Source organism: Aulonocara sp. 'chitande type north' Nkhata Bay, linkage group LG7 (genome assembly GCF_057382095.1).
Source record: "Aulonocara sp. 'chitande type north' Nkhata Bay isolate Kocher_YH1m ecotype deep benthic linkage group LG7, A_spYH_male_GT1.1, whole genome shotgun sequence".
NCBI lineage: Eukaryota > Metazoa > Chordata > Actinopteri > Cichliformes > Cichlidae > Aulonocara > Aulonocara sp. 'chitande type north' Nkhata Bay.
This window is the reverse complement of record NC_141350.1, coordinates 61216827-61244792: the sequence shown is the minus strand read 5'-3', so window position 1 is coordinate 61244792 and position 27966 is coordinate 61216827. Positions and strand designations below refer to the sequence as shown.

General features: G+C 39.3%; 1 protein-coding gene across 1 annotated transcript; it reads left to right on the top strand.

The window, feature by feature from the left end:
• Window positions 1-48: 48 nt before the first annotated feature.
• LOC147326495 (stromelysin-3-like) lies at window positions 49-22397 on the top strand. The gene is made up of 8 exons (XM_086301758.1): window positions 49-443; window positions 10559-10824; window positions 12458-12601; window positions 16790-16923; window positions 17010-17224; window positions 17345-17549; window positions 18179-18439; window positions 18545-22397. Exons 1-8 carry the CDS (start codon window positions 339-341, stop codon window positions 18670-18672), a joined length of 1458 nt encoding a protein of 485 aa, XP_086157884.1. The 5' UTR covers window positions 49-338; the 3' UTR covers window positions 18673-22397.
• The last annotated feature ends 5569 nt before the right edge of the window (window positions 22398-27966 follow it).

Below are 27966 nucleotides of genomic sequence, written 5' to 3'. Positions count from 1 at the left end.
TCTTTCTGAATCTACAGTCTGAGTGCTACGGAAGAGGACTGGGGAGAGAGGAACAAATGAGCGTTTTTTGGATTTTGTTTTTCTTCCAGAATTCAGAAAACAAACAAACCCAAATCCAAAAGACCTCCCAGTGGTCCTTATACTCGCTTTGATTTACAGACTACAGCAGTTTGCGAAACCCACGAGTTGCACCGCTGGGAGTGTAAGGGGTTAAATCACGTGTGTAGTAAACCTGTTACCTGAGTAGGACAAAGACACCGGGGCCGACATTCATTCACTCCATCCACGCAGTTCCTGCGTCCGCTCTGTTGCACGGTCGCCGTCACAGCGTTGAAAAGATGCTGCGAGGTGCCGTGTTTTACGGCAGCATCCTGCCTTTGTACCTTTTCCTCTGCGTCTGTTCTCTGCCGGTACACGACCACAGGACCGCCAAGCAGCTGCAGGTGAGTCAAAGCGTAAATGCACTTTTCAGAGATCCTTATGAATGGGAAAGTGTTCACATATGCAATGGTGAACAAACATCCAGTAATACAGAAGTTGACATGAATAAATGAATTAAACATGTTAAAGTTACCTGATATTTCTAATGTGTGTGTGTGTTCAAAACTGTGCTGCATGTGTCGTCGCATCCACTCATTTTAGGGATGCTGCTGTAAGTTCCTTTGTTGTTCTGCATACCTTAATGTTTCTGCATGCGCTGCCCTTAAAGACATAAATGTTCTCACTGAAAGCTGTTGATGGTTGAACAGCTGAGATTTGTGAGATGTGAACTATCATGAGTTTCTGTCACAACTGACTCAGGGAACTATGATTTTCATAGTTATAGCATCTTCAGATTACCAGTGTGGTGTTTCTGTTTTGGAATAACACGGTCGGTCCTGTTTGTGAAGGATTAAAAAAAGAAAGAAAAAAAAGAAGAAGTTTTATTGTTGTTACTGTGTACTGTACCCTGGAGGGTGCCAGAGCTGCTTTCCGGTGAGTGAGAGTCAGATTATGCAGGCAGAGGCACGCACCTGGTAACTCCGGTGCAAACGCTACTTATTTGCTGACTCAGGGGAAAAACCGCAGATAACTACTTAAAGACAGAAACACGAGGTAAACAGGCAGTGTGCAGCAGAGTAACACCACCAAGACTTGTTTGTAAGCTTTAAGTGTCCACAGACAGGAACCCTGGCAAAAAGGACCCTGTGCAGCTGTCTGGCATTCCTATTTATTCCTTGAGTCCAGTGACTAATCATAATAGCTGAAGCAGACCTGCTGCTTGTGACAGATTCATGTTACTAACAAACAATCAGTCCCTGGCATTCTTTTGTGTGGGAGGCTTCCTTCTGGACTGTCAATGATGAATTAATCTGTTTATCTGCAGGTTAAGCAGCAGAACCATTAAGTCAAATACTAGCATTTTATACAAACCCTGTTACCCAGAAAAGGTGCTGTTGCTCATAACAGTCAAGGCAAAAGCTCAACTTTAAAAATAATGAAAAGTTTTTTTAAAGATGTTTTTTTTTAGTCACAGTTTATGAAAGTAGATTAATATACCAAAATCCACTTTAGTGATACTTATAATTGCAGTTTCTGTGTAGTTCCCTGACTATCCAACGTAACATCTTATGCTCTAATATTCTTTGTTATGATCATGTAAACACATTAGTTTACATGTGTTTGAGTCTGGTTAACGAAAAAGGTCTTCATTCAAATGTATACAGTTACAGTTAAGTGCAAGTATTTTTGGAGACTGACACAATTGTTAAAAATCCACATTAAAATAGCAACCAACCATCAGCAATCATTGCTGTTAGTAAGTGTTTAGCTGCTTCAACACTGAAGAACATGTCTTCAGGTTTAGACAGAAAGACAAACTCTCCACATTATGTTCAAATCTTCTGTTTATGAGGAACATCTAATCAGAAGAAAACTGATTAAAGTGAAATAAAAGAATAAAAGTTTGAGACAGAATAGCTACACAAATGCCTTGTATACCGGTATATGATGTCTGAGAATAAAAATGAGGTAAAAGTTGAGCAGAATAGGTCATCTGAATCCTTCAAACATGTACTTTTTCACAATATGAAAACCTGGAGACGACAAAGACAGCTCTGTGGTTCATACTCCTCTAACAATGATGTAAAACGCAACACACAGGAAATCTCTGTGTTTTTAACTGCAGAAACGTAGCTTGTTCAGACGCGTCAGACCAGAGTGTGCATCTATAAAAACAAGCAATATTGTTGTCCATTTTATGCACTGCATAATCTTAAGTTGGCTGTACTATCACGTTGTTTTCACTCACATATTTTAAGAGGCAGTTTAAGTGGGATAATCATGCTGTTTGGCTTGTGGCCTTTGAAGCCATGTCTTGTTTGGGCCTCTTGACATGTTTTAGAGGTCTTTCACCAAAAAGTTCAGAAGATGTTAGAATGTTAGAAGCTGAAAGGACAAAAGAAAACAAGAAAACATAGTTTTAAATGTAAATTTAGCTTTAAACTTATGAATTAAATTAATTTTTTCCCTCCATTACTCTGTACTCTAGATTTATTTGAGATTTTCAAGTAACCTCGACCAGAACCGAAATGATTTGATTTGTTGACTGTTAAAAATGGACTTGTTAATTGTTTCCTTGGTGAGAGAGGTGCGCTATTTTGGTTAGTCAAAACAAGACATTTGAACACATCAATTTGGACTCTTGGAAAAAATAAGAAAAGCTTTTGCTGAGCTGGGTATACACTGGATGGAGCTTATAAAGTAGCTAAAACTAAGTCTAACTTCAAGAACTGAAAAAAGTTGCTCATTGTATTACAGTACCTCTCATTTTAGACACTTCTAGTATTTTTGCTACTCATGATAATATATCATCTGGATAATATATTATAATGGTATTTTGAATGCAAGACATAGAGAAGTAGTTTTATTTTGGTATTGAGCCAATCACAGACCCAAATACTTTCACTGCTGGAGACACTGTTTCTATAATCACACTTATGCACTTTTATCTGGAAACTGTTTTCAAATGAAATCACTCTGCCCTACATCCTCAATTATGGATGGGGACTTTTATCAAAGGAAATCGGCAGGGTCTGCGTGATACGCTCATAAATTTCCACCCTGAACAAAGGAGTTTGGGACCGATAAAATCTAATCAAAAAGCAAACTGTATGCCTGCTTGATTGTTTCCAAACGTCTAAGTTTTTCCCTGTCCACACATGGCCAAAAGAGTGATCTAAAACAGTGTGGGATGAGGACAAAAGGTTAAAATCTGCTGAAGTTTGTTAAGGTCTATTTTACAAGAGCATCCAATATACAGACAACAGAGATTTGCAAGTACATGGGGGGGGGAAATAAAAACAACAAATGACTGGTTTAATGACAGGCCCTGTGTAGTGAGCCAGGAAAGTCCAATAAAAAAAAAAACTATCCAAAAAAGCACGGATCACACAGGAGAAACAAGCACGATGGAGGCATGTGAGGGAAGTGCATCAAAAAATGAGGGAAAAGACATGCACTAAATAGGGAGAGAGGGGTAATAGGGCAACAATCAGGTCAATCAGATAGAAATATGTAATAATCAAAATAGTTTTAAAATAATACAGGAAGTAACCTAAAAAGGATTTGAGAAAAAGGCAGACGCAGGCACACAGAAAGAACAGAAGAGGGGAAAACCTTCAAAAACACAAAGGACAGAGAAAACTAACCATTCATATTGGAAACCACAACACACAGAAACTGCAATGTTTTCAAAGGTTCCTATGGAAAAGCTGATGTTATCTGGAGTATGATGGGGCTTGTTGACTGAAGGTTTACTGATAGATGTTTACCTTGGAGAAGCAGCCTCTCATCTCTATTCATGCTAATACCCTTCATCCTGCAAACATTCCCCACACTTAGCACAGTCAGCTCTCTGTGTGCAAAACACTTACAGCCTGCTGATATTCAGGACTTTTTGTAGTTAAATATTTACCCTGGAGAAATTTCTCCCACTATGTGCATCATTTATCTAAAGTTTGGCTACTTTTTATCTGCCAAGGGATATCTGTGGGATATCTCACAGCATGTGTTTAAAAGGGAGTTGAATCAAGTCCTGCTTGTTTTTTGTGTCACTGTAAAAATGATAATTCTCGCTAATGTTTAGATTACCACCCTTAACAACCTCCCATAAAACACCCCCGGTATTATAGTGCAGGTGACCTGATGTCATGACTGAAGAGGGAATTTCCAGACATCTGCTCACTGTGTGTGATGCAGCTTTTTGTAGCTTTGATGAACACATTTTCATCTGTGTGTGTGCACATTTTTTCTGTGTGCAGGTTCATACTTGCACATATACATGTAGTTGCATGTTTGAACATCGTCCACAAAGAGTCCTCAGTGTAACCACCTATTAGATAAAACTATAATGCTCCTTTCTGCAGATGTTCCCAGCAGTACACATGGCTTGTATCTCAGGCACACTGATTTGGGAAGCAGGAATCACACTATCCTGTGCGGACATGTTGGCCCCATCGGCAGGATTCCCAAGCATACACAATGCTTTCTTTTAGTGGCATGTGACTCTGTGTTATGCCTTTTAAGCAAACCTGTACTCATTGCCAACATACTTACAGAACAAACTATAGTTTTGTCACTCAACTCATCCTAAATTGAACGATCTGCTAGCTCCGCATGGCTCTGGCTTCAGCATTGTTCAAACTGTTAAGCCTGGGGTGCCAAACTCATTTTAAGAGTTTAAAGCATTTTAAGCAGGCCGGACCAGTGAAAATCCCTTTTTGTCAGTATAAAGAAGTTACATATTTAACTTTTTTTCTACATGATGAAGAAAAAGCTGCTGTGACAAGGAAAGAAATTGTGACCATGACTCTTTGGACTTAAATGTAAGAAATAAATGTGTAAAATTTCAGAAAAAGTTTTGGTTGCTCATTGTTTAGATTGTCCCGTTTGTTTGTTTTTTGTAGTTGTAAAAAACTGAAATTTCTATAGTAGAAAATAGAAAATAGAAACTTTTCAGTTTTTCACAAAATTACAGAGGTTTTATTAGTAGACACATAGCTAAGCATTTTTCTAATTTGCTGAAATTTGTGAAAACTGAAATTTCTTGGGTATTGAATGGAACAAAATAGGCTTTCTCGTCAAAGGGCATCTTTTGGGAAAAAAACAAAACTGTGGCCAACAACACTACACAACGATAGACTGATGTGCGAATAAGGCATGAGGTAAAAATGACTGAATTCCAAATAGGGGTAGTGAATCCTTATCTTCAGTTACTGATCACGTTACATTTTAGTATATTAGTAATGGAAGACATGATTGCAGTCTTCAACTGTTGTTCCACTTCCCACAGTTTCAGTGGATTGAACTACTGTAAAAAATTGCCTGTCAGATTAAAGTTATGATGTATGAACCTATAGCAGGAAAGCCCTAGCAACCATTAATCTGTTAGCAAAGACAAACACAAATGCTATTTGTTGTGCAAAGCAAATAGGGACATTCTGATTTATAAGACAAAGGGTCAGTTTAAGAATTAAGTTCAGTCAACCTCCGTCATGTTAGTAAGTGCTCTCCACCCAGTGTAAGGTGGAATTAAATGGTCTCTATTTTATTGATGTCACGATCTGGTACAGGGATTCAACGCAGAGCGGTAAGGTATCTCCAAGGTGTGGTTTATTTACAGTGCAGTGCAATATATGTACAGTGAAGGGATCCAAAAACTCCGGGGGGAATCACAGGGTAACTCGCTCACGTCTTCTCCGCTCACACTCACACACTTTCCCGTAGCAGGGAGGTCGCAGGTCCGGGGGAGGGGGGGAGATCTGAAGCAGACGAGAAGGCAGGTCACCAACAAATCACAAGTCACGGATATGAAGCACAAGAGCTGTGAGAACACTAACGTTAGGGGTACAATCATCCAGCGACGAGAGGATCTGTGTTCCAGCCTCAAATAGTGCTCCCGGTGATGATGGGTGAGTGTTGTCAGGTGTGTGTGTGGGCCAAGGGCGGGAGCCCACAGTGAGCTCCGCCCAGGCAGAGAGGGAGAAAACAGCAACAGCAATTGTAGCCTTGTGGGGCCGACCGGGCAGGCACGGAGACCATGACAATTGAATGGCCTTTATAAGTTTAAAATCAAATAGCACAATTAAAGCTTCAAAGTTTTTGAATGTATAGTAAACGGATTAAGACCTGACATTTGATGTTGATGATTAACAGCTTTGCTTGCTGTGAGTGAGCCTCAAAAACCAAAAACACCAAGGTCTTTTGTAAAGGAAAGGTCTAAAGCAGTGGCGGTGGTTCAGCACTGCTGAACAAAACTGAACTGCTGTTCAATTCAAGATTCATACTTTTATACTTGGACTCTGCTAGAGTACCAAAAAGCAATATAGATCAATGTAGCTTCAGAATTGACAGGGAAAGTATGTGAGTCTATCTTTCCATCCATTTTCTAACTTAAGCAGAGAAGTCCATACCTCCCCATCCCCAGCCACGTCCTCCAGCTCTTCCGGGGTAGCACTGAGCCATTCCCAAGTCAGCTAAGACGTATTTCTCTCCAATGCATCCTATTACATCCTGGAACACCTCACCCAGGAGGCGTCCTTGTCAGATCCGCGAACCACTTCAACTGGCTCCTTGTTATGTGGAGAAACAGTAGCTCTCTGACTTAAGTCCTCACCCTGTCACTAAGAGAGAGGCCAGCCAAACTTCAGAGAAGGCTCATTTATGCAGCTTGCATCTGCAGTTTCATTCTTTCAGTCACTACCCACAGCTCACGACTATAGGTGAGCGCGGGGACAGATTGACTGGTATAGTAACAGCTTCTCTAAGTATCTGCAATTGATATAATCCACCTGCCAATCTCCCACTCTCTTCTCACCTTGCTTGTGAAATACATAAATTCCTCCACTTGAGGCAGGCACTCATCCCTGATCCGGAGTGAGCACTCCACCCTTTCACAGTTGAGGGACATGGCCTACACAGGGAGACGAGGAGCCGGATTTAAATGCAAGCATGTCAGAAGAAGTGAAAAAACAAGTGAAAACGTAAAACGAGCAGCATCTGGCTGCATTTCAGGGATATTGGGTGTCTGATCGTCTAAATGAGTTTTACAGTGCTTGAAGAAATTTATAATTCTTGACTTGTTTGATCTGTTGCTCACCGCAAACAAGCACAAGCTGAAATGTTGGACTTTTAACTGTATTTTCATAAGTTTTGCAGCTTTTCCTACTGACAAAAACCTCCCTTATGGCCATTCATGCCACACAACGTAATTAAGCAATAAACAATTAACCTGTTGAACCCCAATGCTCCCGGTACTGGAGGCGTACAGTACATCCCATTAAACATCTGGTTTAATGGGATGTACTGTAAGATGTGTTTTTAAATATAGACATGTGTGGTATCCACAGAAACATCAGAATCTCAGCTAAAAGCTCACAAAGTAATTTCAACAACCACTAAACAGCTGAAACGGCAAATGATTAAAAAGCAAGTAAGCGCAAGATGTAAACACAATGCGTGGATTCCCACCGTTCACCTGATATACATGGACATACCTTTGGTGCTGAAAGCAAACACCTCACAGAATTTCAAACTGCAGGTTTCATCACTCCGATTAAAATTTACTGAACCAGCAGCAAAAGTAGACCAAAAGTACACTTCACGTGAAAAACTGAATTGCCTCTTACTTTGACTTTCATCCTTTCATTAATAATAGCAATTTTCTGCCTTATTCGCAATTTTACACATTTATTTATTACATTTTATGTCCAGAGTCTTGCTGACAGATCTCTTTCCTTGTCACAGCAGCGTAAACTACACATGGCAGCATATTAGCACAGCTAACTGTCTTCTCAGTGAAAAACAGGCCACTCAGCAACTCTGAAACTGAACTGTACCAACAATCATAGGCTGGCCTGGGCCAACTTACATCCCTCACATCAGACAACAAAAACCAACACAAGTGAGCCAGCAGCTGACGTCAGCATGTAATGAAGGAGTGTGACAGACGCCCAGCGCAGCAACTTATGACACTTCAAACATCATATGGATAACTGAGCTGAAGCTCATACACTGATGCCCTTGGTGGCTGGAGCTCAGGAGGTTCATCTCGTAAGGCTGATGGTTTGATCTCTGGCTGCTCCAGTCTGCATTCCAAATATCCTTGAGAAAAATATTAACTACAAATTCCAAAAGGTTGATTCTGGACGTAACGTTTTCAGTTTGAGAAACGTTTCGTCACTCATCCAAGGACTTCTTCAGTCTGAACTGACTGCAGGTTTCCCCAACCTTATAAACAGTACATTTGCATGTTGACTGAAACCAGCCCACTGAATGAACAATGGCCTGTGAGGTCAGTTCCTTGATCATTAATATGCAAATTGTCATGACTATTGATCAACAACCACTGATCAAAGCCAAAGACCATTGATCACTGATCAATGGCTCAATGGCTATGAGTACCATTCACAGAGAGTTGGGGAATTGGCTGCAATCACAGCATTTTAAGGCTATGTCCACACTAGCCCGAATAGATTTGAAAAAGGCGTTTTCGTCTCAAAACGCTCCGTGTCCACACTAGCGTTTTCAGTCGTTTTCACAGAGTTGTGCATCCACATTGAAACGGCCGAAAACGTTTACGTTGCAGTACTGCGCATGCTTGAAGCGCAGGAAGATTCGGCCTGCCTCATTTCTGTCTGCCGTTTATTTACTTTCCGGCTCTTTGAAATGTCGCAGCAAAATGTTGAGGAAAAGCACCGAGTTTTTTAAATGGACTAACAATGAGGTGTTGTTGTTGCTGCAAGTAACACAAAAGTACAAAGTGAGAATTAAAGAATTTCAAGAAAAGCTATCTGAAACATGTACAAACTGATATTAATCTTTAATAGTGCTGTCAAAATTGAGAGCAAACAAAACAACTGCTGTATAATGTCCTCAGCTATCTTTGTTTAATTGGTCACATGACTAAAATGCATCATCGTTTTCAGAAGTCTCCGTTTTCGCTGTCCACACTGCGACGCGAAAGCACCGTCTTCAAATGTATTCAAATGTATTCGTTTTCAAGAAAGTTTTCAAAACGCTGTGTTTTTCTTCGGGGAAAACGCTGTCTCAGTGTAGACGGGAGGCCAAAACGGAGAGAAAATGATGCGTTTTCAAACGAAAATGCATTAGTGTGGACGTAGCCTAAGATGGTGAAAGATGGACCCTTAGGCCCCCTCCTCGATTCAGAGATGGTATTTCCCTTTTCACGTAAATGGCCTCCTTGACTCTGCGCTCAAACCAGCGTTCCTCCCTGTCCAGGATGTTACATCCTCATCATTGAAAGTGTCCACTGGCCTGTAGGTGTAAATAGACTGCGGAGTTAGCTCTTCTGTGTTGTGCCATCAGCTTCGCCAGAGGTTGTTTGGTTTACTGATGTAAAAATCATGGCAATCCTCCTGGCACTTAACAGCGTACACTATGTTACTCTGTTTGTGTCAGGGGACTCGATCCTAGGGGGTGGACCAATTTTTGGTGCAGCATGTTTTGAGGTTTAAAAGCCACAGAGACCCGGTGTTTAGACTGTTCAACTGTAACAACTGTTCCGATACTCCTGACACATAAGGGATCACTAAGGGTTTTCACTTAGGCAGCAGTTGTCCTTCTCTCCTGGATCGGCTGGAGCTTTCTTTAGATGCCTTACCAGTTTTGACAAATGCCCAGCTGGGATAACCACATTTACTCAGGGCCTTCTGGATGTGATGTTCTTCTGCTTCCCTGGCTGCTGTGTCTGGGGATGGTGTTCGCTTTGTGTTGTAGCGTCCTGAGGACACCCAGTTTGTGCTCCAGTGGATGAGAGTTAGACCATAAATACTGATTCGTATGCGTAGGTTTCCGGTACACATGAACTTTTAACTGTCCCTCATTACTGATGGAAATCTCACAGTCTAAGAAGGCTAACCTGCCACTTTTCATATCTCCCCTGGTGAATTTGATCTGTTGGTCCACCGAGTTAATGCGATCCGTGAATTGTGGTACATCATGAGATTTGATTTTTTCCATCTTAAAATGCTGTATTTGCAGCCATTCCTCAACTCTCTGTGAATGGTACTCATAGCCATTTATCAATAGTCTTTGATCAGTGATCAATGGTCTATGGCTTTGATCAGTGGTTGTTGATCAATCAACCTTTTGGGATTTACTTACCTGGATGTTTGAGCATGCATTGAGACACTAACTCCAAATTGCACTCTGATGCATCTACTGGAGTATGAATATGTGTGAATGTTAGACAGGAAGCACTTAAGCATAGAAAGACGTGCTTGTATAATGGGTGAATGCACCCATCACAAAATGAAGCATTTTGTATAAAGAAGGTACTTTGAATTCTCCAGGAGGGTGTGAACGTTATGAACGTTATGTCATCAGCATCAGTATTTTGTGATGATTTACTTTCAAAGAAGTGTGTATGAAGTCAAAAGCCAAGGATAATCTGGAATTTACCAGTAGAAAGGTGGCAGAAATGGTACATAGCCAACATTACATCTTTATGTATCTATTAAAACTAAAAAGTACTCTGACTCTGTTTTCTTTCTCCCAGAGATGGAGCAACAGTCATGCCGGTCTGAAGAAGAGGCCAAGTCATGAACAGGACACACTAAATGAAGAGTACGATTTCAAGTCCCCAAATGACACAGATTTGTGGAATCGTCCTCGCTGTGGAGTCCCAGATTATCCTACCTTAACGCAGCTCAGCACGACATACAACAATGTGAAAAAGAGGAGGGACACCCTGAGTAGACAGCAGCGCAGGAAGCGATTTGCGCTCTATGGCAGGCGATGGGAGAAGACAGACTTAACTTACAAGTAAGAAACACTAAAAAGTCTCTAAATACAGTGACTTGTTTGTTTGTTTTGCTGATGAGTTACATGGCTGCCTATATGACCATAATTTGCAGGAGTGGAACGCAAAGCTGATGGTTTTAGTTTAGTATGGGGATCTAATGAAACAAATCTGTTTGTTTAGTTTCACATTAAGACTTTGTTTTTAGTTTTCATTTGTCAAAAGAACTGGCAGCTATCTTATAAATGGTGGAAGCACTGGAACGTTAAGCTTAGCAAATTTATTACATCACCAACCAGTATGAGGTTTATGCCATAACTGCCCTAAATGTACAGTATTGGCAATTACCATAATAACTTGTTATGTTTCTATAGAATAGAATAGAATAATCCTATAATTGTTCCACAAGGTGAAATTTGGGTGTAACAGCAGCAAGAAAGACACATATACAACAAACAGTACACAAGACAAAGAACAGAAACACACACAATTTTTACATATTTACATCAAAGACAAAGCACCTATAATGGTTTATCCACGAATAATCACAAGCTCTTTAATCAGAATAATATTTTTATTGCTAAGAAATGTATTTTATTGATGAATTTTCAAATTTACTGTTTGAAAAATGGGCCACAAACCAGTTCACTCTTAATATCACTCCCAAGTGCTGGTGGCCAACAAGGTGCTGGTGGCCAACAAGGTGCTGGTGGCCAAAGACAAACATAGAGGAAAGGAAGAAGGCATGTTATGAGGCAGCACAAGAGAAAGAAAGGCAGGAATGGAGTGTGGAGGTGAGAGTAGGGACTCTTAATGTAGGGACTGGTAAAAGAAGACAACTGAAGAGAAGGTAGGTCTTTTTATATAAGATACAGTTTCTTAAGCTATTCAATTTTTTGTTTAAACCTGAATTTACCTATTTATGACAGCTCTTTGTAGTCTTAAAGAAGTGTGGTGCTTGTACAGATTTACTAGTGCCTGTGTTTGAGCAGGGTACCACTTCATAATTGCAAAATAAAGAACAAGGGTACTAATAAAAGGAACTTGAACTTGACGTACAAGTCATCAAAGTTGGGGGTGGTGGACTAACTACCAAGTTATTCCCCAGAAAAACATGCATGCCTTTAATTGGTATTGCTAACAGAAACAAAGCTCTACTCTATTGCCCAAATACACAAAACTGACACAGAAGGACCAAAAGCAGAAGCTTAGCAACAGAATTCACCACAGCCGATCCTTCTCACTGCCTAACCAGAATCAAAAGAAGCTCCTCCCTAGTCTTCAGGTGCTAGTTAAGCACTGAAACTCATAAGCCTGGAAAAAGCAACCAAAATGGCCTTGAATGTATTCCCAAGACCACTGCTTTAACCACTTTGGACACCACAATTAAAAATAAATAAATAAATAAAAACCCAACAGACTCCTAAGGGAATCCACTTAGGCCTACCAGGGACAGAACACCAGCAATCATATGCAAATCAAAAATAGACAGAGACGAGCCAAAGGCAGCGATGCTGATTAATACTATTGATCCACATGGATTTGGACCAGTTTCTTTCCAAGAGTTTAAGAAGTCTAGCATACCACATGCACATATATATTAAATTTATGTTAAAGCTTGATAAAACATGATATTAATGTGTTTGTGCCAACCAGGATCATACGTTTTCCCTGGCAGATGAGTGAGGACAAAGTGCGGAGTGTTTTCCAGAAGGCGTTTGGTGTGTGGGGTGCTGTTACTCCTCTCAGGTTCAGTGAAGTAACCAGTGAGAATGCTGACATCATCATTGATTTCAACAGGTGAGAAATGTCCACCAGTGAGCAACACAACACTGGCATTTAAGAATAAAAATTCAGCTAAACTGAGACATTGATTTACCTAAGACAACAACCCGAGGACAGTTTGCTTTTTCACTCATTTATTCAACAAAAATATTGACAGGAATAAAAAATAAATACAGAGCAATCCTCGAAACCATTCCAGATCCCCCCAGTTGCAAGATACTAAATGCTTTCTTGCATGCTTTACCTATTTCAAATCCACTTGCAAATTTTCAGTGAGTTTCAAATCTGAGCTTTGACTAGGGCATTTCATGAACCTCAACTTCAACTTTTCTAACTTTTCCCTGATGTAATGGCTTGTGTGATTAGGTACGATTATCCTGTTCAAGCTCAGCTTCAGATTTTTTTGATATATACTGTCAATAATGTGAAGATGGAAGACGAGATACAGCAGAAATAAAGCTGTGATAAAGGAACTCTGTGATTTGTTGTTTCTTGGCCAAATTCTAGATGAGCCATCTTAAGCATGTGTGTCGAATGAAGCAGCTCCAAGTATTCAGATTTAAATATTTGTATAGATGAAATCTTGACCATTAACAATGTGTACAGTAATCACACATGATGTGTTTGCACTTTTCTTCATGTTCTAGCCCTTTAAAACCCCCAAATCGTAATCAGCATTAAGCAGTTTCAGAATTGCGATAAACAACAAAACTAGTGCATCACTATTTAGATATCAAATCACTTAAACTCTGGCCTGCCCAGATGTAGCTGTGGTGTGGAGCGGTGAGCACACATGCTAGTCTAAGCAGACAGTAGACACAGGCACACCTCCAGAGCAACTGCAAGGTAAGAAGCTAGCTGGTACAATTCAACAAAAAGCAAGAAACTAAGTAACCTATGTTTTTACCAAAAGTTCATTTGCCTTAAGATTTTTTAAAATCATACTTCCTAAACAAATGCTGACATGTTCAGGCAGAGGCTTAGCAAGAGGGTTTTCTTTATTTTATCCCTCAAAAATTTCAAAAATGACAAAATTCAAAAACATAATTAGCAGGCCCATAAAAGAGGTCAACTAAATATAAATCTACAAAAAGTAATTTCCAGAAACTTAAGTTGTATCTCACTTTGTTTGTTTAACTCACAAACTGGCCTAATTATAAAGAGGGTAGCTTTTATAATGGTTTGGCCAAACCATTTACACACAATAGGGGGAAAACAAAAATACACACTAATATTAACTAAGCACAGAATAACCCAAGTAAACCTAAAACACCCCTGCTCCTGGTAAGCCCATGGTTGGTCCTGCTGAGCAGGCATTTTGTTCCCAGAGTCCTCAGCCACGCCTTTTGCCCAGACAGGAAACAGCCATCGCCCAAACCCAGGTAACTCAAAGAAAGAAACATAATTAATATAACAAAACATTTTTAGAAAAACCCCACAATGCCACTATGTGTGCGCCTCATAATATCAGTGTTAGGTTTAAATAAAATGATTAATGAATTATATTAATGAAGAAAACTGCAAAACAAACTAATAAAGTGAACAAATGGACTGATTTACCCATGTGTGGCTGATGCCATCACATTCACAAAGGGTTAAAATGGGAATGTCTATAATTTGGATTTTAATTGCAGGACATTTTATTAAAGCAATTTATCAAGAGCAAAGCATCAATTAATAACAATCACGAAATAATATTGAAATTGGCAGAATTATACTTTTCTAATTAACCAACTCTGAGCTAATGCTGACCTTGTTTTAATCCTTGTGAGGGAGGAGGTCAGGGGGAATGAGCGTGCCTTGAGCACTGATGCCCTTATCTCTTCCATGTAGGTATGACCCATTAGGAGACACATCAACGGGAAACAAGTTAAATCCAAATCCTTTTGAATTAATATTCTAACATGGTAAAAAGGAGCAGAGAAAAAGCCAAAATAAATACAAAAACAGTTTGCAGGTTCACAGTCCAGCAGTCGATCCCTCTGGGGTCTCTGCTGGAATCTTCAACATCTTAGGTCCGATCTTCTGAACTGCTCATCATGCAGAAGACAAAGGGAAGAACCCTGTATCACTTTTTCACCTCACCCCTCTCTCTGACTTTTCCAGATATATTATTTAAAGCAACTTTAAAAATCACTTCATTATATTTCCCCCTTTTCTATGCAGTACTTAATTTGTCAATAATTCCAGCACATATGAATGTTCAGTCACACATGAATATGCTTCATTTCATGCCTTATTTAAGTTATGGTATTTCTCTTCAATTACATTTCTCTTACTTTATCTTATTCAGAATCATGTATTATTATGGGTTGGCAGCACATTTCTTATCTTTCACGTTTTTCCAGACACACATAAATCTTAGGCATTTTCCAAACACACACAGACACTAAGCTGCCAAGGTCAAACCTGGATCATGTCTGTGCAGACACAATCTGGACATTAGAATAGTTTTCATTAATCAAACTTATATATGGATTATATCTTTAGTTAGGAATAAAGATGATTTACTATTAGCAAATACGGATAAGGTCTGTTATAGCACTCTTTATCAGTTCAAACATAAAAGACCTTTTACTCTCTGGCACTAGCACCAATGGTGAACAATGGGCTGTGAGGTCAGTTTCTGGATCATAGTCCAGTGTTTGCCAGTGGTGCTGGTTTCAGTCATTATTTAAATGTACAGTTTAAAAGGTTGGGGAAACCTGCAGTCAGCTGAGACTAGATGTCACTTGGATGAGGGATGAAACATTTCTCCAACCAAAAACGCTACGCCCAGATGAACAGAATCAACTTTTTTTTAAAGACCCAGGCACAAATCTTAGGCATGACTCCTGCTGTCATAGTAAACCAGGAAACACTAAACCAGATGTCTCCCAGCCAAGACTGAGAGAGGATTATGGAACAAATGCAACATAGGACTTGTTTGGTGGGATTTTTAATAGCATGCCTCTGGCTACATATTGTATCAAATCAGAAGAGTCATTTGGCATCAGATTCATGATACTTACAATGTCATAACAGCTCTCTTCTTTTTCAGCGTCCTGCCACACTTCACTTTGTCAGCAATTCAAGTTCTAACTTGTGTACATGTTACTTTCATGAGTCATTTTTAGAACTACTGCTATATTGTGTTTAATATTATGTACTCAGTTAAAATCTATCACGCGACCATTTTTGTATAACATACTTTGTACACATTAAAATAGGCTAGCCACTAGTTTACTGGGTGCAGCGTAGAATTGCATCATGTGCCTAATATGTAGCTTATTGACATACTTTAATGTCAAAGCATGTCCTACATAGTTTTCTTACAGAAACGTTGGTCCACTGAAATTTCAACTAGTCAACAAGTCCACATAAAGAGTCGTTTGACCATTGTATCATTTCTTCTAGCTAAATAATGCAATCCAAGTATAATTCTACAAGAAGACATTCCCTTTAACAGCTACTCACTTTTTTGGCATATTTAATTATACCAGTCATGTCCTACTGTAAAAGTAAGATAAATATTTAATTTTGTTCTTACACATGTCTTCATGCCTCGCAGTCCTGAACATGATGACTCAATAACTGAAACCAGTCCATTTAGCATTTACCAATATCACTAAAAGCAAACTAATTTAGGACACAAGCAGTTCTCATTATTACCATATGACAACAAAATGAACCTTTTCAGGGATTGGCAATGCATTAAATGTTGTGCTTCAAAATATTTTTGTGGATGAGCACTGCCGTTCAGCAGTTGGGTGAACCCTAACCATTAAAAATGAATGCCTAACCCTGACCCTAAACCTAACCATAACCTGATTGTAACCCTGACACTAAAACCACATTTTGAGCCTCAAAAAGGCCTTCAAACTGGTGAGGACCGGTGAGTGTGTCCTCACAAGTGACTGTTGGTTCTCACAAGTATAGTAGAATGCACACACACACACACACACACACACACACACACACACACACACACACACACACACACACACACACACACACAGGAAGATTGTTGATTTATGTATCTGCACAACACTGCCAATTAGATGTGTATAAGGGTCACTGAATGATGTGTATTATTTAGAACTAATACTCAGAATTAAGAGTTGCACTGTACTCAATTTGCAACATGCTTAGCATAGAGAAAGAGCATCAAAAGAATGATATGTGGTAGGTTTACCTCGTCCTCTAAAAGAAGTAATTGTGTAGGTACTGGCATGGGGACAACTTACCATTCGATGGTCCAGGAGGAATCCTTGCTCACGCCTATTTCCCCCAGACACAGAGAGAGGGAGAAGTCCACTTTGACTACGATGAGCACTGGACAGTGGGCAATAATGCTGGTAAGTACATTTGAAAAGCTTTGAGCTGATTGGAACCAAAAATAACTACTCTCAGTTTGACTGCCCTCCTCTGTTTGCTTTTTTAGGCACAGACCTCCTCCAAGTGGCAGCTCATGAGTTTGGCCACGTTTTGGGCCTGCAGCACTCCCTTGAGCCCGATGCTGTGATGTGCCCATTCTATAGTGACGCTTACCCTCTGCAGCTGAGTGAGGATGACAAAAGGGGCATTCAGTATCTGTACGGATCCCCTCGGCATGCGCCACCTGTGATGACAGAGACCAATGAGATTGAGACTGAACTGGTGAGGCCCTTGAAAATACATGTATTTACTTAGAAAAATATAAGCCATTCTGTATTTTGCTGCTTTGCATGATAGTTCATAGACAAAAATATTCAGACTAAGTTTGTTGCTGTGTTCCAGCCAAATGCTTGCAAAACAAACTTTGATGCTGTATCCATGATCAGGGGAGAGCTCTTCTTCTTTAAGTCTCAATATATTTGGCGAATACGTGATGGGCAGCTACAAGCTGGCTATCCAGCTTTATTATCACGCCACTGGAAAGGAATTCCAGAACACATTGATGCTGCGTTTGAAGACAAGTCTGGCAACATCTGGTTCTTCCAAGGTACAGACGCGAACTAGACAGTTTTTTTCTGGGGGACACATTAAACAAGTATTTTCCACAAAATATCCTTTGTTCCTCAAAACTAGTCAAGCAAAAGTGATTTTGATAACTTTAATGATATGTAGGGATTGCTAATTAGGAAGCTGAAAGTTAAAGTTGTTAGGCAGTCAGAATGTAAAGAAAACAGCTATCAATGACTTTGCCAATGTAGTTTACCTTAAAGGAAGATAGAGATGGACTGTAAAATTCTTAACTGCCACGTGGAAGTTAAAATAGTGAGTGAAAGGGAGTGAAGTCTTTATAAAATGTGTGTCTGGTGAGTTCAGTTAAGGGAGAAAGAAACTCAGGAGCCAATCAGTGATGAGAAAGTGAAGAGAGGAAATGAGGTAAATCTGGGGAAACGTGGGAACATGAGGAAAAAGGTTAAATAAAATAATAATCTTCACAGTGACACACGAGTTTATGGTAGAAATATGTAGCCTTGAATGTTGTTGTTACATGGTTGTTCTTTTTCACAAGGATGTGCTTTGCATGTATTCAGCTGGGATGATTTCTAGAAACAACATCCTGGTGACTTATTAATTGTAATTAATTAATTATATTAATTAATTTTAATTATTACTTATCAGGTGACAGCTACTGGGTTTTTGATGCTGAAAGGAAGATAACAGGGCCAGATTCAGTGAGACGGCTGGGTCTTCCTGTAACAGACATTGAAGCAGCTTTGAAGTGGGAAGAGGACCATACTGAGAAAGTCTACTTCTTCAAGTCGAGTTACTACTGGTCCTTCAATATTCAGGATAATCGAATTAATGACTTACACCCTCGCAGCATTTGCGAGTGGAGGGGAATGCCCAGCCACATCGATGGAGCCTTTTTGGACAGATATGGTGAGGAGTGTAATCTCTGCCTCTGACTTAGTGACTTGTACGTCTAGAGAAAGTTTTAACATGTACGTCTGGAGTTCACTGTTGCATTCTTTTGCCCTTTGACAGGCTATGCCAATTTCCTGAGTGGAATGCACTACTGGAAGTTTGACCCTGTGGCACTGAAGGTACTGGAAGGCTACCCCCGGAGCATCGGCATGGATTTCTTTGGCTGCTCTGCCTCTCTGTCCAAATAAGTTACATCTGCATTACTTTTACAGATCATTTTTTCTGTTAAATTTCCCATACAAAACACTCAAGATGTTTTGGCTATATTCAATCTGATAGATTTCATGAATTTGACTCTAAAGGAAGTGTCTTTATTTGCCTTTTGCAGAGCCAGAAATGTTTCTGTCAGTGTCAGAATACAATCTGGAGAAAGCTAGTTAAAATTGTTAGTGTCAGTTCAATAAAAACTTCAGATCCAAGCTTATATCCCCCCATCTCAGCTGACTGCAGGCTTCCCCAACCTTATAAACAGTACGTTTGCATAATGACTAAAACTGGCACCAGTGGCTAACAATGGGCTGTGAGGTCAGTTTCATGGTCATTATTATGCAAATTGGCATGATGTTTTGGGAAAATGCATCTCAGCTGTTCCGATACTCGTGACACATAAGGGTTCACTAAGGGTTTTTGCTTAGGCAGCAGTTGTCTGTCTTCTCTCCTGGATCGGCTGGAGCTTTCTTTAAGCACCTTCCCAGCTTTGACAAATGTCCAGCTGAGATAACCACATTTACTCAGGGCCTTCTTGATGTCATGTTCTTCTGTTTCCCAGGCCCGTCTTTGTAAATGGTATCATGGCTATTGATCAATGATGAAAGAAGTCACTTGGAAGATGAACAAAACTCCCACTGAAAATTCTACATCCAGATAAACAGAATTAACTTTCTGGAACTGCTTAAAATGATAACTCATAGTACTCATGCACTGAGTATTCAAAACCCACACACTCATAAACTGTTCTTTTGAGTGTTTGAATAGTTTTAATTAAGGGATTAAGGCAAACACTTTCTTACATTAGTCTGGCATTATTGATGAGTTGCGTCAGTGGTAGAAACAAACAAACAACAACAATAAAAAAAATGTGTAGTTTTGATTTGATTGAAATTTTCAAACTCACTTTCAAGGATTCTGAGTTATTTACACGCTTTAAAAATATTTAAGAGTATTCTCCTGTTGTGTTAGCTGTTCATTAACCATACACACCTACTGGAGCCACCGACTATATTGTTTGTTGGCTTACAACCACAGATTGCATCTAAAAATGATAGATGTAGCTTCCTGGTTTGAAGAGGGAAGTCAGTGTGGATGTGCCTGAATCCTAAATTCTACTCCAATGTTCAGCAGGGAGCAACTCCTCTGCTTGCAGAGCCTTATTTTTGCCATTTGATAGCAACAGTGGAGACAGATAGGAAAGCAAAGAGAGAGAGGGTGGAAGACATGCAGCAAAGAGTCCCAGGTCAGATTCACTGTATTCTGGTCATGTGGTATATATGTGTATATCTGACCATGTATGTTTAGGGGTGGCTACATCTCGGGAGGTAGAGCAGGTAATCTACTAATTGGAAAAGTGGTTATAAGAAGTGGTTATAGCTGTGCTAATAGAATAGCTCTACAGATGGCAGGTTCAAGTATCTCACCAAATGCTGCATGGATTGTACAGAGGACTGGCCGCTACAAGTTGTGATATGTTTTTTTTAAAAAGAAAATTTTCTCTGAGTAGAATAAAAAATGAATAAAAATGTAAAGGTTTTCCTAAGTAGTAACTTCAACCACAGTTTAGTTCTGAGAAAAATTGCTTTAACTAAATTCCCCCTCAGCTGTCCCCAAATGTGTGTTGTCATTGTCTATATAAACATGTACAAATCCAGTTTTACAGAACTGTGGACACTGAAAAATGTAAATAAAAACAGAGAATTATGATTTGCAAATATCAAATACATTTGCAAATAAACCCAGAAATTATTCAAAGTAGAAGATACAAAACATGGTTAAACTGAGAAAATGTACCATTTTAAGAAATAGGTATTTTTAATGGGAGCAACACATCTCAGAAAACTTAGGGCATAATTACATCTGTGTAGTGTCCCTTCCTCTTTTCACTACATTCTGTAAATGTGTGGGAGCTGAGGAGAGCGGAACGTGGTCCCGTTCTTGTCTCATGGAGGATTATAGCTGCTCAGCAGTCCTGGGTCTTCTTTGCCATATACTTCATGATGCTCCCAATGTTCTCAGTTGGTGAAAAGCCTGGACTGCAGGCATGTCAGTTCAACATCTGCACTCTTCTACCACGATGCTGCTGAAACAGGTACTGTATGTGGTTCAGCATTTTCTTACTGAAACATGCAAGGCCTTCCCTGAAAAACACGTAATCTTGGTGGAGCACACGTTACTCTAAAACCTTGATATGTCTTTCAGGATTGATAAAGCATTTCCAGCTGTGCAAGATGCCAATTTCATAGGCACTGATACATATCTAGACCATCAGATATGCAGGCTTTCAACTGAGTGCTGATAAAAAGCTTGATATTCCTCCTTCCTCTTTAGTTCAGAGGACATGTTTCCAAAAACGTATTTCAAAGTGTTCTGAATTTTTTCACTTTACCTCAGTCCATTTTATCTTAGCTTTGGTACATTAGGGTCACGTTCACATATGATTCCTTCTTCGCACAACAGATAATTAACTTACTGAAAATGATGAGATATTCAAAGTTTTTCACTGACAATATCTATTCTGAAATTGTTCCACAACTTGAAGACTTTTTTTTTGTAGATAGACGAACCTCTGACCATGTTTACTTGCAGCTCCAAGATGCTTCTTTTACACTCAGTCATGTTTCTAACCTGTTGCCAATTAACCCAGCTATTTTTTTTTAAACCACTTACTTTTCCAGCGTTTTGTTGCCTGTCCCACCCTTTTGAGACATGTTTTTGGCATCAAACTCAAAATGAGCCAACCTTCTTACAGAGGTACATTTTCTGAGTTTAAAGGGCTGATATGTCCTATATTGTATTGCAAATAAAAATATGGGTTTGTAAGATGTATAAATCATTACTTTCTGTTTTATTTAGATTTAACACAATATACTTACCTTTTGGAATTGGCTTTGTACATACATGTGTGTGGCTGGCCCTGTGAAACTGGGTTAGTGGTTTTACTGCTTCACTCTCCTTTGACCTCATCCACGGGCCATTTAGCCCCTCGGAAAACGATCTGCAAGTCATTTCTTTAAAAGAAAAATCAGGACCAGCCAGGAAATGATGCATTACTATAATAATGTAATTGTTCACAAAAGCAATTTCTAGCCTTTTATTCAGCTTCAGCAGAGGTAAACTGTTGTTCTGGCGCTGGCCTGATGTGAGAAACGATTGGTTTGCTTTTGCATTGTGTGGCACTGACAGCCTGTGTTGCAAATCCAGTTTATCCATTTTATTTTTTTTATAACTAAACTAAATAGTATCCAGAATAAATGAAGCTTTGTGGTTAATCTTAAATTTTTAAGGTGCTACTTAAGGTTCTGTAGACAAGACAGACACATGCCTCACATCTGCTCTTTTCAGTGTTAAGGTTGTCTGCTGATTCCTCAGAAAACCACTGAGTGAAGTTTTTAAAAACATAAACAAAGGTAAACAAAACAAAAAGTCTCTGTGATATAAACTGTGGTTCACTTACAGTAATGCATATTTTTTATGGACATTACATATTTTAGTTTGTATTCAGTACTGTTTGATATTTTTTGTAATAAACAGTGCAGGACACTGAGGATTGCAATGATTTGTAAAATACACTGGTGTGCTTGCAAAAAACAGCGGTCCATCATAGCATGGACAGTTAGCTGTAATTTTAATCATTGCAAATGTGCCTTTTATATAAACTCTCTGTTTACCATTATATTCAGGGGTATTTCATGTGAATAAACCAGTTCTGTATTTACACAAAAACAAACTAATTTTCCTGTTTTTGAATTCAAGCTTTATAATAGAAAAAAAGTTTGTATGGAGGTGCTGAGTGAACTGAAAGAAACACGTCGATACTGTTCAGTGAACAGCATTGTGGTAAGTTGTCTTTAGCCTGCTGCTTTGATTCATATCAAGAAACCTGATCTCATTCCCAACATTTATGGACCATTTATGGACAATTCTTGCTACATTTAACACATCCCTTTAGCACTATTCTTAAACATACATGGTGCAACCACAGAATGGCTACATATATAACAACTAACAAAAGCATAAGGAGGCAGATGCTTTATAAGCTGACACAGTCATGAGTTAAACCCAGAACACAGAGATGGCTGTGCGGTCTTATGCCGTCTATTTGGCCTCTTAGCTGCGTGTTTGAGTCTTCCCTCTACACTATCTAGTGCTATATAATATTATACCTGCGAGGCATAATCAGTCATGTGCAGCATGTCTCCTCTGACTACATAGATGTGGACACCACGGCATCCCGCGCAGGGACATATCAAATTTTACACCATAAAAGCAAACTACTCTAATACAACATCTCACCTTCAAAAAGCAGCACAAAAGTGTACAAGGAATAGAATTTCTGAAAGTGGAAACATTTAAATATCCATGGTCAAATCTCCAAAGCAACAGAGAGTGCATAAGAGAGAGGAAGAGGAGCATGGCGACAGTGTGGAGTGGGTGGAGAGGGGTTTGACAGGAGGATAGCAGCAAGAGCGAAAGGGAAGATTTCCAAGATGATAGTAAGACCTGTTATGGCATAAGGTTTGGACGATGGCAGTGACCAGGAAGCAGAACTGGAGGTTGCAAAGTTGAAAATGCTAAGATTTTGATGGTGACTGATGAGAACTGACAGAATAGAACTGAGTACATCGCAGCCAGTGTTGGGTAAGTTACTTTAAAATAGTAACTTAGTTACATTACTAGTTACTTCTCTCAAAAGTAACTCAAGTTACTCGTTACTTTCAAAGTAACGAGTTACTAGGGAAAGTAACTTTGGTTTTACTCAGAATTCTCTTGTTAATGTGTTGCTTCCATAACTTTGCAGTCTTCTAGCTTGCTTACTTGCCACAAGTGCACTGTGCCACCTACCAATAGAAAGGAAAAGATAATGTGCATATTTCCACAAGAGAAATCCCACGCCTGGACCGTCATTGACTGCTTCCATGATTCTAGCCTACGTCACAGAGTAAAATAGGAAAATCACAGAGAAGATTCATAGATGTAGTGAAGGAGGACATGCAGAGGGCTGATGTGAAAAGGGAGGATTATAGAGACACGGTAATTTTGAGGCAGATGACCCGCTGTGGTGACCCTGAAAGGCAGCAGCCAAAAAAAAAAAAAAAAAAAAAAGTAGAAGGAAAAATTGCATCACAGTAATTTCTATATCATATATTTACATCTTGCCTTGAGCATTTTAATGCATATTATGATTAATGACTAAAGAGACAAATGAAATCCAGCCATTTTTTCACCTCCCATAAATCTCATGTAAGTAGATTGATAAATGTGCTGTTCTCATTTTTAGCTTAAAAAACCCCTTGCCTTTAGGCTTAGCAGGTCTGTGCAAGATGTTTTTATAACACAGATGAATATATTTTTAGGCCCAAGTCTAAACTGTCATAGTTCTGTTCTGTGTTTGTTTATTGTTGTTTTGATCTTGATTATATTTCCTAGTTTAGTTTTCTTTGTTTCTGGCTTTGATTATGTTTTATCTCGACGGATTATGGTTTATTTTAGGTTGTTTAGCATTTCCCTTTCTATCATGTCCTTAGTATTTTGTCTCTATGTTATGGATCTCCTTCTGTGTCCCTGTCTGACTCTGTGTTTCGTCTCCCTTACCTTTTCCTATGTTCCTCTCTTCCTGTTTGCTTATCCCCATCCTAGTGTCAAGTTTGTGAAACCTCCTGTTTTATTTTGTTAATCCTTGTCTCATGTGCATGATGTCCAGTTTTGTTTCCCTTGTCTCATTCTCCCTTGCGTATTTTTCTGTCTTCCTTTGTTGGAGCGTCTGTTAACCTACCTGTGTCTCTATGTCCCAAGTGTTTAGTTGGATTTCTTATTTTGTGTTTGTCAATCAGCCTGAATAAGCAGCTTGTCTTTTGTTAAAGCTACTCCCTGCTTCCATTGTCTGCATTTGTGTTCTCACTCTCCACTTCTCACCATCTGCTGCAGCAGATCTTGACAACTCAGATCTGCTACATGTGTCTTAATTTGTTTAGCTAGACATCTGCTCTTTACCTGCAACTTCTGACTCTGTCTTCTGACAGGGATCAAACACATAGAAAGATATCAATCTGAGGGAACATGCAAATATAGTTATACAATTGTATCACTTAGATAACAGTGATAATTTAAATTAAAATGCTATGTGTGGGGAGCACATGTGAAGACAATTGAAATGGAACCACTATTCTAGCTTCAGGAATTTCATTATATGAAGAAAGTTGCTGCAGTTGGATGTTACTTTCTGAATCAGGACAAGGTTTTGGTGAGAAACAATTACTTAGAAAAACCTGTCAGGTTGGAATATTGTTAAGTATGCATCAAAATTATTAACCAAACAAAGATATGTTCCACTCGCAGAGTGTGGAACCATGCTCACAAGACTATGTAATTTGTTGCATAATAGTTAGGGATAGTTGCTGCTGCTCAAACTTCATCCAATGTATTGTCTGCTGTGACTTAGGGCTACAAAATTACATTATTTTAAAAACGTACTTATCTTGTATCAAAAAAAAATCACACAGATTTGTTTTTTGTAACTGAGGGCTTTTATTTTGAACATTTCACATTTTTAAAGCATACTAATCTTCCAATAAGAAAGTTATATTTTGAAAATCTGACACACCTTGTCCCTCCTGTTAGTCATTGTCAGGGTGTGGGACTGTTACCTTTGTGCACAACTGCGTGTATGTGTGAGAACGAGGGAGAAAGGTCAAGAGTTATAAATAGCAGCTTACGCACATATGACCTGAGGTGGAATTACATCATTTTTTCCAAACTATAAATATTTGTGCTTCCCATACTTATATATCCATACTCAAAATCACAGACAGCCTCTGAGACACTGTTAGATGGATAAATAACTCTAAATAGGTTGAAATGTGTGTGTGGAACACACTGAAATGGAGGCAAATGACATGTTGTGGCGACCCCTAAAGGGAGAAGCCGGAAGAAGGGGATTAGTGGGAGACGTGTGTATATATTTGAGCCTGTATGGTTTAGAGAAAATCCAAAATATTTCTGAAGAGCGTGTGACAGAGTAGATTAGGCAGACATTCGGGATGGGCTTCTAGCTGGCACACCAAACAGGATTCACAATGAAGAATGAGAGGTAAGCACTGCTCATCTGGCCATTAAAAGAAAACAAGCAAGTAAATTAAATTGCTGAATCATAAATTGCCTGAGCAGCAATACCACGGTTGTAGATCAAAAATCTAGGAACAGGTGGTGTAGAAGACTGGGCTTAGGTACTATCACTGATTGCAGGTTAGAGAACAGGTCCTGTGAGCTCTCTGGACCATGCTTATTCCTGAAAAACAGTGGTTAGTTCCAGCCATATGTGCACTTATTTACAGAGATAGCCGAGAGAAAGAGATAGAAAAAGGGGAGATAGATAGAGGGCAGATTGCAACCTGGAGGATGTGGAAACGTGACACATGCATGGTCTCATCAGGAGAACAGCCACAGGAAGGCGCACACATACTGCTGCAATGCATCTCAGCCCACAATCTAAATGAAAATTTGGATTTATTTGTGTGAATTCAGCACTCAGAGGGATGGTGATTTTTGTTTGCACTGGCCGCAATGATTCATTGAATATTTCGAATAATTCGATTATAAAAACTTCTCGACACAAATCCTTTGCCTCAATGCTCCGTTTAATGCACGGCTCTGTAATACTGCTCCTAAATGGTATGTGAATAAAAACTGTGACAACATTAAGCCCACACAGCCCCCAGTTTTGAAGAGAAAAACTGATAACACAACAGTAGCAGTGTTGATGACGCTGGCACAGTTTAATGCGGAGCCGGAGTCAGTTTGCACATCGTGGTGAGCTCGGGTAGAGCTTTACGGAAAAGCTGCTGGAGTCCTTCATCTACGCACCTGATCAACAAAACTCTGACATGATAAGCAAACTTTGTATAGCTGCTCCACCAACCAACATCTGTTTTACACAGAGAGAAATCTCCAGGAAGTCTCAAAAAGTTGTATTAAGATATGCAGATGAACTGTTATCCCAGCCCATTGTTCCTTCAGTGGGCTGGTTTCAGTCATTATGCAAATGTACTGTTTATAAGATTGGGGAAACCTGCAGTCAGCTGAGACTGAAGAAGTCACTTGGATGAGTGACGAAACGTTTCTCCCACTGAACACGCAACATCCAGATGAAGATCAACTTTTGGAAACATGGTCTAGTGTACATCATGCCCCTCTTGACTATCACCCCTGTTTGCTTCCATGTAAAATCGGGCAGCTGCTGTCAGCCATGATCAAACATAGTATCAGACTAAGTTAACCCTACGTCCAGATGAACAGAATCAACTTCTGGAGATTTACTTATCTGGATGATTGAGCATGCATCAAGACACTAGACCATATTAATTTCAAGGCTTTCATAAAATGTTTCAGATTGAAAGTGAAATAATATAAATTGCATTAATATTTAAAATATAAAAATAAAAGCTTTTTTACGAGCAAAAATAAAATAAAATAAAACACACATGGGCAGTAAAACGCTGGGCCACTGACCTGAGGGTTGTTAGGTTGGACACTGATGATTGGTGTGGAAGAATAGTGGCTCTATTCTGAACCCCTCACCCTGTCACTAAGGGAAAGCCCCCTTTAGGAAAAAGCTATTTTCTGCCATTTGTATCTGCAGTCTCATTCTAATAGGGTCAGCAAAAAAGATCAGGGCTATATTAACTTATATATGGTGTTTCTCAACAACCGTCTGGTGGCAAATGGCTGCATAACATTTAGGACACAACAACTAGTAAGTTTGGTACCAACTAGTGACAATAGCGCAATTAGTCGACTCGACGCACACATCCCTAATCTTACTTCATACGTCTTTTGACCCAATTGGTAACACAAGTGCATTACACTGATTACACAAATCAGTAAGATGTTTCCCTTTCCTAAAAAGAGTGTCATTTAGAAAACAATGACCTCGTCTTATTCTACTTATAATTAGAATTACCTCCTCCTGCCTACTTATTCCTCTATTTCTTGTAACGTGAACGGTTTTGTACTTTATATAAATGTCTCCCTTTTACTTCATTATCCCACGCCATTTCCCATAAATTCTTAATTTCTTTCCAAACGTTTCCCGTCAGAATTCGACAACGGTATCTGCATTTCAATATCTACTTTTTAATAGCTTCTTTGGCCAACCTATCTGATCTTTCATTACCCACAATACCTATATGAGCGGGAGTCCACATTATTACTATATTTTTGCTTTTTCACACACAAAATCTACGATTTTTCAACGCTTAACAATGCTGACAATG

Bases quoted from the DNA above. Each gene is read 5' to 3' on its own strand.
- LOC147326495 (XM_086301758.1), top strand. From the start codon at position 339: ATGCTGCGAGGTGCCGTGTTTTACGGCAGCATCCTGCCTTTGTACCTT. The intron at 17,225-17,344 runs GTGAGGCCCTTG...GCTGTGTTCCAG, and splicing joins ATGAGATTGAGACTGAACTG to CCAAATGCTTGCAAAACAAA. The intron at 17,550-18,178 runs GTACAGACGCGA...ATTACTTATCAG, and splicing joins CAACATCTGGTTCTTCCAAG to GTGACAGCTACTGGGTTTTT.